Source organism: Pelobates fuscus, chromosome 9, assembly GCF_036172605.1.
Source record: "Pelobates fuscus isolate aPelFus1 chromosome 9, aPelFus1.pri, whole genome shotgun sequence".
NCBI classification, from domain to species: Eukaryota; Metazoa; Chordata; class Amphibia; order Anura; family Pelobatidae; genus Pelobates; species Pelobates fuscus.
This window is the reverse complement of record NC_086325.1, coordinates 160,694,809-160,708,507: the sequence shown is the minus strand read 5'-3', so window position 1 is coordinate 160,708,507 and position 13,699 is coordinate 160,694,809. Positions and strand designations below refer to the sequence as shown.

The 13,699-nt window shown below is 44.7% G+C and overlaps 1 protein-coding gene across 1 annotated transcript in view; it reads left to right on the top strand.

The window, feature by feature from the left end:
- Positions 1-13,699, top strand: part of KCNT1 (potassium sodium-activated channel subfamily T member 1) — a 257,835-nt gene that overhangs the window by 39,693 nt on the left and 204,443 nt on the right. The window contains exon 2 of the mRNA XM_063432887.1: positions 6,685-6,828. Coding sequence (XP_063288957.1) covers positions 6,685-6,828 — 144 coding nt within the window. The remainder of the gene's footprint in view (positions 1-6,684; positions 6,829-13,699) is intronic.

Here is a 13,699-nt window from a genome sequence, read left to right as displayed (position 1 = left end):
AATAGCCTTCCAGCTGAAGTGGTGGAGGTTAACACAGTAAAGGAGTTTAAGCATGCGTGGGATAGGCATAAGGCTATCCTAACTATAAGATAATGCCAGGGACTAATGAAAGTATTTAGAAAACTGGGCAGACTAGATGGGCCGAATGGTTCTTATCTGCCGTCACATTCTATGTTTCTATGTTTCTATACTCATTGTTTAACAAACACAAGAAAAATGACACTACGTGAAACCAGAACAAATTTGATTCACTAACAGATTTACTAACAGATGCTAAAGTTACAACGTGCCAGTTTCAATATTAATTTATTTCTAACGAACAATTATAAAATCCGTTCCAAGAAATGTACACAGGGGCGATCGTATACCGTGATGCGGTTTTGTAACACATATAATGATATTAGCATATATGGCAGTTTAATGACTGGGAAAGTCTGTTTTCTAAAAATTCTTCACAAAAATTATTTGAAAAGGGGTCACTCTTCTATAGAGAGATGAGATTCCTCAGTAGCCAAAAAACAAACTAACAATAATAAAAATAATAATTATATATATATATATTAACAAGAGACTATGTGATTAGCAATAATTTACTGAAATAATAGCATTCTTGATCTATAGACTACCTGTGCCATGAATCTCAGTCAGCATCAAAGGATATCTAGCCATTCTTTCAGTGTCATCCCTGATACATTGTCACCAGGAGCCTGGGCTGGGAACACTCTCACTGATACAGTGTCACCAGGATCCTGGGCTGGGTACATTGTCACTGATACATTGTCACCAGGAGCCTGGGCTGGAAACACTCTCACTGATACATTGTCACCAGGATCCTGGGCTGGGTACATTGTCACTGATACATTGTCACCAGGAGCCTGGGCTGGGTACACTCTCACTGATACATTGTCACCAGGAGCCTGGGCTGGGTACATTGTCACTGATACATTGTCACCAGGAGCCTGGGCTGGATAGACTATCACTGATACATTGTCACCAGGAACCTGGGCTGGGTACACTCTCACTGATACATTGTCACCAGGAGCCTGGGCTGGGTACACTCTCACTGATGCATTGTCACCAGGAGCCTGGGCTGGGTACATTGTCACTGATACATTGTCACCAGGAGCCTGGGCTGGGTACATTGTCACTGATACATTGTCACCAGGAGCCTGGGCTGGAAACACTCTCACTGAAACATTGTCACCAGGAGCCTGGGCTGGGTACACTCTCACTGATACATTGTCACCAGGAGCCTGGGCTGAGTACATTGTCACTGATACATTGTTACCAGGAGCCTGGGCTGGGAACACTCTCACTGATACATTGTCACCAGGAGCCTGGGCTGGAAACACTCTCACTGAAACATTGTCACCAGGAGCCTGGGCTGGGTACACCCTCACTGATACATTTTCACCAGGAGCCTGGGCTGGGTACATTGTCACCAGGAGCCTGGGCTGGGTACTCTCTCACTGATACATGGTCACCAGGAGCCTGGGCTGGATAAACTCTCACTGATACATTGTCACCAGGAGCCCGGGCTGGATAGACTCTCACTGCTACATTGTCACCAGGAGCCTGGGCTGGATAAACTCTCACTGATACATTGTCACCAGGAGCCTTGGCTGGGTACATTGTCACTGCTACATTGTCACCAGGAGCCTGGGCTGGATAGACTCTCACTGATACATTGTCACCAGGAGCCCGGGCCGGGTACACTCTCACTGATACATTGTCACCAGGAGCCTGGGCTGGGTACACTCTCACTGATACATTGTCACCAGGAGCCTGGGCTTTGTACATTGTCACTGATACATTGTCACCAGGAGCTTGGGCTGGATAGATTCTCACTGATAAATTGTCACCAGGAGCCTTGGCTGGGTACATTGTCACTGATACATTGTCACCAGGTGCCTGGGCTGGGTACACTCTCACTGATACATTGTCAGCAGGAGCCTGGGCTGGGTACATTGTCACTGGTACATTGTCACCAGGAGCCTGGGCTGGATAGACTCTCACTGATACAATGTCACCAGGAGCCTGGGCTGGGTACATTGTCAATGATACATTGTCACCAGGAGCCTGGGCTGGATAGACTCTCACTGATACATTGTCACCAGGAGCCTGGGCCGGGTACACTCTCACTGATACATTGTCACCAGGAGCCTGGGCTGGGTACATTGTCACTGATACATTGTCACCAGGAGCTTGGGCTGGATAGATTCTCACTGATAAATTGTCACCAGGTGCCTGGGCTGGGTACACTCTCACTGATACATTGTCAGCAGGAGCCTGGGCTGGGTACATTGTCACTGGTACATTGTCACCAGGAGCCTGGGCTGGATAGACTCTCACTGATACAATGTCACCAGGAGCCTGGGCTGGGTACATTGTCACTGATACATTGTCACCAGGAGCCTGGGCTGGGTACATTGTCACTGATACATTGTCACCAGGAGCTTGGGCTGGATAGATTCTCACAGATAAATTGTCACCAGGTGCCTGGGCTGGGTACACTCTCACTGATACATTGTCAGCAGGAGCCTGGGCTGGGTACATTGTCACTGGTACATTGTCACCAGGAGCCTGGGCTGGATAGACTCTCACTGATACAATGTCACCAGGAGCCTGGGCTGGGTACATTGTCAATGATACATTGTCACCAGGAGCCTGGGCTGGATATACTCTCACTGATACATTGTCACCAGGAGCCTGGGCCGGGTACACTCTCACTGATAAATTGTCACCAGGAGCCTGGGCTGGGTACATTGTCACTGATACATTGTCACCAGGAGCCTGGGCTGAGTACATTGTCACTGATACATTGTCACCAGGAGCCTGGGCTGGGTACACTCTCACTGATACATTGTCACCAGGAGCCTGGGCTGGAAACACTCTCAGTGATACATTGTCACCAGGAGCCTGGGCTGTATAAACTCTCACTGATACATTGTCACCAAGAGCCTGGGCTGGGTACACTCTCACTGATACATTGTCACCAGGAGCCTGGGCTGGAAACACTCTCAGTGTTACATTGTCACCAGGAGCCTGGGCTGTATAAACTCTCACTGATACATTGTCACCAAGAGCCTGGGCTGGGTACACTCTCACTGATACATTGTCACAGGAACCTGGGCTGGGTACATTGTCACTGATACATTGTCACCAGGATCTTGGGCTGGGTACACTCTCACTGATACATTGTCACCAGGAGCCTGGGCTGGGTACATTGTCACTGATACATTGTCACCAGGAGCCTGGGCTGGGTACACTCTCACTGATACATTGTCACCAGGAGCCTGGGCTGGGTACACTCTCACTGATACATTGTCACCAGGAGCCTGGGCTGGGTAAACTCTCACTGATACATTGTCACCAGGAACCTGGGCTGGAAACACTCTCACTGATACATTGTCACCAGGAGCCTGGGCTGGAAACACTCTCAGTGATACATTGTCACCAGGAGCCTGGGCTGGGTACACTCTCACTGATACATTGTCACCAGGAGCCAGGGCTGGGTACACTCTCACTGATACATTGTCACCAGGAACCTGGGCTGGAAACACTCTCACTGATACATTGTCACCAGGAGCCTGGCCTGGAAACACTCTCAGTGATACATTGTCACCAGGAGCCTGGGCTGGGTACCCTCTCACTGATACATTGTCACCAGGAGCCTGGGCCGGGTACACTCTCACTGATAAATTGTCACCAGGAGCCTGGGCTGGGTACATTGTCACTGATACATTGTCACCAGGAGCCTGGGCTGAGTACATTGTCACTGATACATTGTCACCAGGAGCCTGGGCTGGGTACACTCTCACTGATACATTGTCACCAGGAGCCTGGGCTGGAAACACTCTCAGTGATACATTGTCACCAGGAGCCTGGGCTGTATAAACTCTCACTGATACATTGTCACCAAGAGCCTGGGCTGGGTACACTCTCACTGATACATTGTCACCAGGAGCCTGGGCTGGAAACACTCTCAGTGTTACATTGTCACCAGGAGCCTGGGCTGTATAAACTCTCACTGATACATTGTCACCAAGAGCCTGGGCTGGGTACACTCTCACTGATACATTGTCACAGGAACCTGGGCTGGGTACATTGTCACTGATACATTGTCACCAGGATCTTGGGCTGGGTACACTCTCACTGATACATTGTCACCAGGAGCCTGGGCTGGGTACATTGTCACTGATACATTGTCACCAGGAGCCTGGGCTGGGTACACTCTCACTGATACATTGTCACCAGGAGCCTGGGCTGGGTACACTCTCACTGATACATTGTCACCAGGAGCCTGGGCTGGGTAAACTCTCACTGATACATTGTCACCAGGAACCTGGGCTGGAAACACTCTCACTGATACATTGTCACCAGGAGCCTGGGCTGGAAACACTCTCAGTGATACATTGTCACCAGGAGCCTGGGCTGGGTACACTCTCACTGATACATTGTCACCAGGAGCCAGGGCTGGGTACACTCTCACTGATACATTGTCACCAGGAACCTGGGCTGGAAACACTCTCACTGATACATTGTCACCAGGAGCCTGGGCTGGAAACACTCTCAGTGATACATTGTCACCAGGAGCCTGGGCTGGGTACACTCTCACTGATACATTGTCACCAGGAGCCTGGGCTGGGTACATTGTCACTGATACATTGTCACCAGGAGCCTGGGCTGGGTACACTCTCACTGATACATTGTCACCAGGAGCCTGGGCTGGGTACACTCTCACTGATACATTGTCACCAGGAGCCTGGGCTGGGTAAACTCTCACTGATACATTGTCACCAGGAGCCTGGGCTGGAAACACTCTCACTGATACATTGTCACCAGGAACCTGGGCTGGGTACATTGTCACTGATACATTGTCACCAGGAGCCTGGGCTGGGTACACTCTCACTGATACATTGTCACCAGGTGCCTAGGCTGGGTACATTGTCACTGATACATTGTCACCAGGAGCCTGGGCTGGAAACACTCTCACTGATACATTGTCACCAGGAGCCTGGGCTGGAAACACTCTCACTGATACATTGTCACCAGGAGCCTGGGCTGGAAACACTCTCACTGATACATTGTCACCAGGATCCTGGGCTGGGTACATTGTCACTGATACATTGTCACCAGGAGCCCGGGCTGGGTACACTCTCACTGATACATTGTCACCAGGAGCCTGGGCTGGGTACACTCTCACTGATACATTGTCACCAGGAGCCTGGGCTGTATAAACTCTCACTGATACATTGTCACCAAGAGCCTGGGCTGGGTACACTCTCACTGATACATTGTCACAGGAACCTGGGCTGGGTACATTGTCACTGATACATTGTCACCAGGATCTTGGGCTGGATAGACTCTCACTGATACATTGTCACCAGGAGCCTTGGCTGGGTACATTGTCACTGATACATTGTCACCAGGAGCCTGGGCTGGGTACACTCTCACTGATACATTGTCACCAGGAGCCTGGGCTGGGTACATTGTCACTGATACATTGTCACCAGGAGCCTGGGCTGGGTACACTCTCACTGATACATTGTCACCAGGAGCCTGGGCTGGGTACACTCTCACTGATACATTGTCACCAGGAGCCTGGGCTGGGTACACTCTCACTGATACATTGTCACCAGGAACCTGGGCTGGAAACACTCTCACTGATACATTGTCACCAGGAGCCTGGGCTGGAAACACTCTCAGTGATACATTGTCACCAGGAGCCTGGGCTGGGTACACTCTCACTGATACATTGTCACCAGGAGCCTGGGCTGGGTACACTCTCACTGATACATTGTCACCAGGAGCCTGGGCTGGGTACATTGTCACTGATACATTGTCACCAGGAGCCTGGGCTGGGTACACTCTCACTGATACATTGTCACCAGGAGCCTGGGCTGGGTACATTGTCACTGATACATTGTCACCAGGAGCCTGGGCTGGGTACACTCTCACTGATACATTGTCACCAGGAGCCTGGGCTGGGTACACTCTCACTGATACATTGTCACCAGGAGCCTGGGCTGGGTAAACTCTCACTGATACATTGTCACCAGGAGCCTGGGCTGGAAACACTCTCACTGATACATTGTCACCAGGAACCTGGGCTGGGTACATTGTCACTGATACATTGTCACCAGGAGCCTGGGCTGGGTACACTCTCACTGATACATTGTCACCAGGTGCCTAGGCTGGGTACATTGTCACTGATACATTGTCACCAGGAGCCTGGGCTGGAAACACTCTCACTGATACATTGTCACCAGGAGCCTGGGCTGGAAACACTCTCACTGATACATTGTCACCAGGAGCCTGGGCTGGAAACACTCTCACTGATACATTGTCACCAGGATCCTGGGCTGGGTACATTGTCACTGATACATTGTCACCAGGAGCCCGGGCTGGGTACACTCTCACTGATACATTGTCACCAGGAGCCTGGGCTGGGTACATTGTCACCGGGAGCCTGGGCTGAGTACATTGTCACTGATGCTGCATTGGAAGTGGCTGCACACTGAGGGGACTCCTGCCATGCCAGCTTTGGGCTCCCGCTAGCCCTGATGTAAGAAGCCCGAGGTTGGGGGGCTGTTTTGGGAGGAGAGGGAGGTGGCTTTGTCTGAATGAGCATTTCTGTAAACACTGAGAAACTTGCAGTAACCTCCTGCTTCCTCCCCGCAGGCTGGCACCTGACAAGACTGGGGTCATCCTAGACATCAGCTCCCTAAAAATGAACGAGCTGGAGACGGAGGTGCCCCCACTGCCCCCCAGGTACCGCTTCAGGGACTTGCTGCTGGGGGATCAGACCTTCCAGAATGACGACAGGTAAGTGGATGGGGAGAGGGGGTTCTCCCTGTGAGCATGGCCGCAGTGTGAGGAGGGAGCTGGGGCTGTCCTTGGTGCTGAACCAGCCTCTGCTCTCAGAGGATTCAGTGTGTTCAGCACCAGAGAGTCAGGACACTTACCTGGATCAGTCACTATGTATCTAATAGCACGGGGTCAGCAGACACACACTTACCTGATCAGTCACTATGTATCTAATAGCATTAGGGGTCAGCTCACACACTTACCTGGATCAGTCACTGTGTATCTAATAGCATGGGGTCAGCTCACACACTTACCTGGATCAGTCACTATGTATCTAATAGCATGGGGTCAGCTCACACACTTACCTGATCAGTCACTATGTATCTAATAGCATGGGGTCAGCTCACACACTTACCTGATCAGTCACTATGTATCTAATAGCATGGGGTCAGCTCACACACTTACCTGGATCAGTCTCTATGTATCTAATAACATGGGGTCAGCTCACACACTTACCTGATCAGTCATTATGTATCTAATAGCATTAGGGGTCAGCTCACACACTTACCTGGATCAGTCACTATGTATCTAATAGCATGGGGTCAGCTCACACACTTACCTGGATCAGTCACTGTGTATCTAATAGCATGGGGTCAGCTCACACACTTACCTGATCAGTCACTATGTATCTAATAACATGGGGTCAGCTCACACACTTACCTGATCAGTCACTATGTATCTAATAACATGGGGTCAGCTCACACACTTACCTGATCAGTCACTGTGTATCTAATAGCATGGGGTCAGCTCACACACTTACCTGGATCAGTCACTGTGTATCTAATAGCACGGGGTCAGCTCACACACTTACCTGGATCAGTCACTGTGTATCTAATAGCATGGGGTCAGCTCACACACTTACCTGGATCAGTCACTATGTATCTAATAGCATGGGGTCAGCTCACACACTTACCTGGATCAGTCACTGTGTATCTAATAACATGAGGTCAGCTCACACACTTACCTGATCAGTCACTATGTATCTAATAGCATGGGGTCATCTCACACACTTACCTAATCATTCACTATGTATCTAATAGCACGGGGTCAGCTCACACACTTACCTGGATCAGTCACTGTGTATCTAATAACATGAGGTCAGCTCACACACTTACCTGATCAGTCACTATGTATCTAATAGCATGGGGTCAGCTCACACACTTACCTGGATCAGTCACTATGTATCTAATAGCATTAGGGGTCAGCTCACACACTTACCTGGATCAGTCACTGTGTATCTAATAGCATGGGGTCAGCTCACACACTTACCTGGATCAGTCACTATGTATCTAATAGCATGGGGTCAGCTCACACACTTACCTGGATCAGTCACTGTGTATCTAATAGCATGGGGTCAGCTCACACACTTACCTGGATCAGTCACTATGTATCTAATAGCATGGGGTCAGCTCACACACTTACCTGGATCAGTCACTATGTATCTAATAACATGGGGTCAGCTCACACACTTACCTGATCAGTCACTATGTATCTAATAGCATGGGGTCAGCTCACACACGTACCTGGATCAGTCACTATGTATATAATAGCACGGGGTCAGCTCACACACTTACCTGATCAGTCACTATGTATATAATAGCACGGGGTCAGCTCACACACTTACCTGATCAGTCACTATGTATCTAATAGCATGGGGTCAGCTCACACACTTACCTGATCAGTCACTATGTATCTAATAGCATGGGGTCAGCTCACACACTTACCTGGATCAGTCACTGTGTATCTAATAGCATGGGGTCAGCTCACACACTTACCTGGATCAGTCACTGTGTATCTAATAGCATGGGGTCAGCTCACACACTTACCTGGATCAGTCACTGTGTATCTAATAGCATGGGGTCAGCTCACACACTTACCTGGATCAGTCACTATGTATCTAATAGCATGGGGTCAGCTCACACACTTACCTGGATCAGTCACTATGTATCTAATAGCATGGGGTCAGCTCACACACTTACCTGATCAGTCACTATGTATCTAATAACATGGGGTCAGCTCACACACTTACCTGATCAGTCACTATGTATCTAATAGCATGGGGTCAGCTCACACACTTACCTGCATCAATCTCACTGTATCCAATAGCTCACACACTTACCTGCATCAATCACACTGTATCCAATAGCTCACACACTTACCTAGGTCAATCACAATGTACCCGACAGAAAGGGGTCAGGACAGCTCTCACATTTACCTTGTTTAATGTCAGGATACTTTGTATTCAGCACCATGGGTTATGGAGAGATCCCAGACTTACCTGGTTCAGTAATAGTGGATCTGAGTCCATATGACCTTGTCTCTCATTGCTTAGTCTAACCTCAACTTATAGAGCAGGGGTTCTCAACCCAGTCCTCAGGACCCCCTACTAGTCCAGGATTTGGGGATTACCTGGTTGTGTCTAAGGTGTTTAGAAAAAGGGGAAAAAAACACCTTAGACACACCCAGGTAATCCCTAAACCCTGGACTGGTAGGGGTTCCTTGAGGACAAGGTTGAGAACCCCTGTTATTGAGGAAGTGTAGTTTGCAAGAATTTTAAGTCAGAACAATAATGTCTAGACACAAAATAAAGCATTGAATGTCTTCAATAAAAATCACTGTTAACCCTTTCTTAGCCATCCTCTATCACTCACAGTTAGTCTGCAGACCAGGTTTGGGGGTGAAATTGAGATTATTCTGACAGATTGCATTTACTAAATCATGGAGCTAAAATACTGATCTCTCTGGGCTGCCTCCTATAATCAAAGTAATAGAGTTATCAGAAATTTGGGGCTAGTAATGTAACTAAAGGTTTCTGAAAAATGAGGTAATGACTGGACACAGCAGTCAAAATGTAAGACTTTGTCATCAGAGCAAATCAAAGCCCCAGCTCCCTCTCCCCACATTCTGAATGCAGATACATTGATAGGACTGCAGACACACTGATCACACCAGCTAGTGTACTTTATTGTGTATTATAAGTGATATATTGTATTTAATAACTTGCCAATAACTGTCAATTAGAAATCTCACTGGGTTCTGTTTGTCTGGAATGCTTCTGGAACCATTGGCTCAATCATAGTTAAATAAGTTTGTTATATTTTCTCCTGGTTAATTTGTCTGGGATTTTTTAAATGTTTTGTAATGTGTGTGTTTTATGTGTGAGCTATCTGCCTATTTCCTAGACCTATAGAATTCCAGTATAATATGTGATCTTGTATATCTCACCATGTTTTGGCATTGAACTGCCAGACTCATTAGAATAATTTTATCCTAAGGTACAGATTTGTTTTACTGACAGTGTAACTACTCAATGCATTGGGGTTGTTAATGAAGCTGTTTTGTTAACAGCAGTAAGTATTTGTGAGCTACACTGTATATGTATAAAAGTACTCTGTAATATATGCTTATTAAGTGTGAGACTATTGAATGTCAGGCTATAAATGTGCAGATGAAAAGATCTCAAGGTCGTTTATTGAAGTTACGACTACTTAGAAGAATGTTGATGCTGGCCAAATAGCACATTTATTTATTACTGGAATTTATAAAGCGCCAACATATACCACAGCGCTGTACATCTGGTTGAGTATTGTAAATAGAAAAAATGTCAGGATTTTTTTTTTCTTTATATCTGTCAATAGAAGATGTTAAATTGCAATCGTGATTCGACTGTAAGCGTTGCTTTGTTTCCAGTACTGATGGTCATCCTTTTCATTGCACGTATTTGAGAACTTCATATCCCAAGATGCCCAGTCCAGGAAAGTAACTCACTCACACAAAGTACTGCTGTCTCTCAGTTTTAGATAAGAGACTGATGCTAGCAGACTTATTTACTAAAGTGGGAATTTAACCCCTTAAGGACCAAACTTCTGGAATAAAAGGGAATCATGACATGTCACACATGCCATGTGTCCTTAAGGGGTTAAAAAAAAATAGTCCATTTTGAAAAATTATTCAAATTATCCACGTTTTAATGTGGCAAACGTGGCCTAAAATTTTAAATCTATTTTTTTTTTTAATTTGCTTTGATTTCCCTTAATTTCACACTTAAACCCTTAAGGTTGTAAAATTTTAGTAACAGATTCTTTTAAATTTACCACTAAACTTATAAATCATTATAGTCTTAAAACTAGTCTTAACTTATCGTTGTAAATCAAACAATCACGAGATTGAGATCACAAATAAAATGTACCCATCTAGGAATGGTCCTGTCTGTTTGAGCGAAGTGGTTATGGTAACATGCAACATTTTTTTTTTAATTTTGTTTTAGTTTTTTAATTTTTTTTTTTTTTTAATTTTTTTTTTTTTTAGTTTTTTTTTAATTTTGCATTTTTTTTAGTTTGGTGATGGGGACGAAGGAACTGGGTTACTGAAAAAAAACAAACAGTTTTTTCATTGAAATAACCCTTTAATTATTTTGAAAACAGTTTTCTGTCATTTATCAAGTCCCTTTTTGGTGTTGAATTTGATAAACGTCCATTGGTTCCATTGCTTCCATTGCTTAGTGCAGGGATAGGCAACCTTCGGCTCTCCAGATGTTGTGGACTACATCCCCCATAATGCTCTTACACACATAATGCTGGCAAAGCATCATGGGAGGTGTAGTCCAAAACATCTGCAGAGCCGAAGATTGCCTATCCCTGGCTTAGTGGAACAAATGATAGTAAAAGTATCGGAACAGCGTGACTTTGTCCATCGCCAGTTATTAACATCCTGATCATTATCTAACAGTAGACAGCAATCAACCCTCACATTGTCACATGTGATGACTTGATTTCTTGTGGAAAATCGATGTAAATATGTTTTGATTAAAATTCTGTTTGGAATTCAGACGAGTTCCATGTTTTGTTTTGATCTTACTTACTCAGACTAATGTTGTCTCTGTAGTGATCTTGAATAAGTCATTCAGTTTTAATCACTCTGCCGAGAATAGACTTAAATCACATATTTCGCTTTGAAAGCCTCATTGGGTATGTCTATCCTGGAGGCAACAATATCCAATTGCTGATAGAATTACACACATCAAGTTTATGACCGTGTCTCAAAGGTAATACTATAGGTAACTGCATGTTGCCAAAACAATCGTAACCATATTGAAACCTATATTTACACGTGTATTTTGAAAAAAATATGTATTTATGGTCGTCAGAATTGCACTGTGCTATTGCCACTATAATCACGTTTTTAGAAGTTAATCTGCAATAAGAGAATTTTAAGCTAGAAAATGCTACTACAGTTTATCATAATGTACTCATTTTCTTTTCTTTTATGCACGACCAGATAGCCTTTAACCCCTTAAGGACCAAGCTTCTGGAATAAAAGGGAATCATGACATGTCACACCTGTCGTGTGTCCTTAAGGGGTTAAACTGTTCAAATAGTTATTTGTAATTACAGGAAAATTTACATTTGAAAAAGAACTAAAACAAACTAAAGATTTGAAAAATGGGATCAAAGACTTAAATGGTCATTTTAAAAGCTGCTAAGTGCTACATATTATATTCACATAATTACACTCGCGTCTAAACTAAGTGTAATGATTTCATAGAATGTCTACTTGTTTCTCAGACAATATTATTGCAGAGGCTACAACCAGGAATCCATTTACAAAGTCATTATGGTTTAGCGACACGATTATTCTGTTAATTTTTTTTTTCAGGAAAAAATGATTCTTGCTAAATGCAATTATTTCATCTGCAGGGCTCACTGGTTGAATAACTGCAATTTTTTCTTGCCTTCATTTAATTTGTATAAGAAAAAAAAAAAAAAAAACTGACTGAACAGATTATCTGAGATTTTACTTACATTAAAGGGACACTTTAGACCCCTGAAGCAGTCTAGCTTCCTGAAATGCTTTATTGTATGAAGAGTGTGTTTTGTTTTTTTCATTTTATGAAGAGTGCAAATTTCAATAGAAATTGGCACTTTTATAAATTAACTTTGTTACACCCTCTGGCTGTTAATCAGGCAACCGGCCCTGTTACTTCCTGGTTTGATTAGTTCAGTGGAGCTAAACTCAAGAGACAGCAATTTTCCAGAGCACCTGCCTTGCTGAGACTTCTCATCGAGCTGCATTGGGAAGTCTGTGATTGGACAGCCACAGAAAGTCTGGGCAGGGTTAGAAGGGGAGGGTTTGCAAGAGATCTGCAGCCTTTACAAGCTGGTTTTAGATATACCCCGATGAATAAAAAAAAATGAATAAGTAAATGCATGCATGTTTTCATTGGTGGTCTATCTACTAAATAGTTATTTTTTTAATGTTGTATTTTGGCAGTGGAGTGTCCCTTTATGGGTCCAAGAGTTAATCTGCTAAGGAAAGCCAATGGCCTCATCATTATTAGTTTCATAGTCCTATGCTGGCTGATATTCATCATTCTGAATTTTTAGGAACTTGAATGTAAGGTTAATTCCAACTTTTAGGCCAAAGTAGTAAACCTACTGCAGATCTGCATAAATAAAACCTTCTAACTTTTATTATAACTTACTTAACGTTGTTAATAACGAGCAAGGGTGCTCAGGACGCCAGATTAATGTCTTTCCTGCGAATCTGTTCTGCAGTTCATCTGCCTTAGCGGCGATGGACAGAGGATTAATAAATAAATAAAAAATAAAATTAGAACAATTGTAGATAGAATAGTAGGTACCAGTTCTCCTCAGATTTTATGTTCCTTTGTTAAGTTATCGTATCATTGAAATGACTCATGGATTGATCTAGATTAATGGCTGGACAAGGCTTTGTCAATATTTACCTAGGGGAAGATATCTTTGTAGGCAGGTGTTTGAGAGGCTTTTAATTATTTCACAATCATTTCATTTACAATGTAAATTCAGCT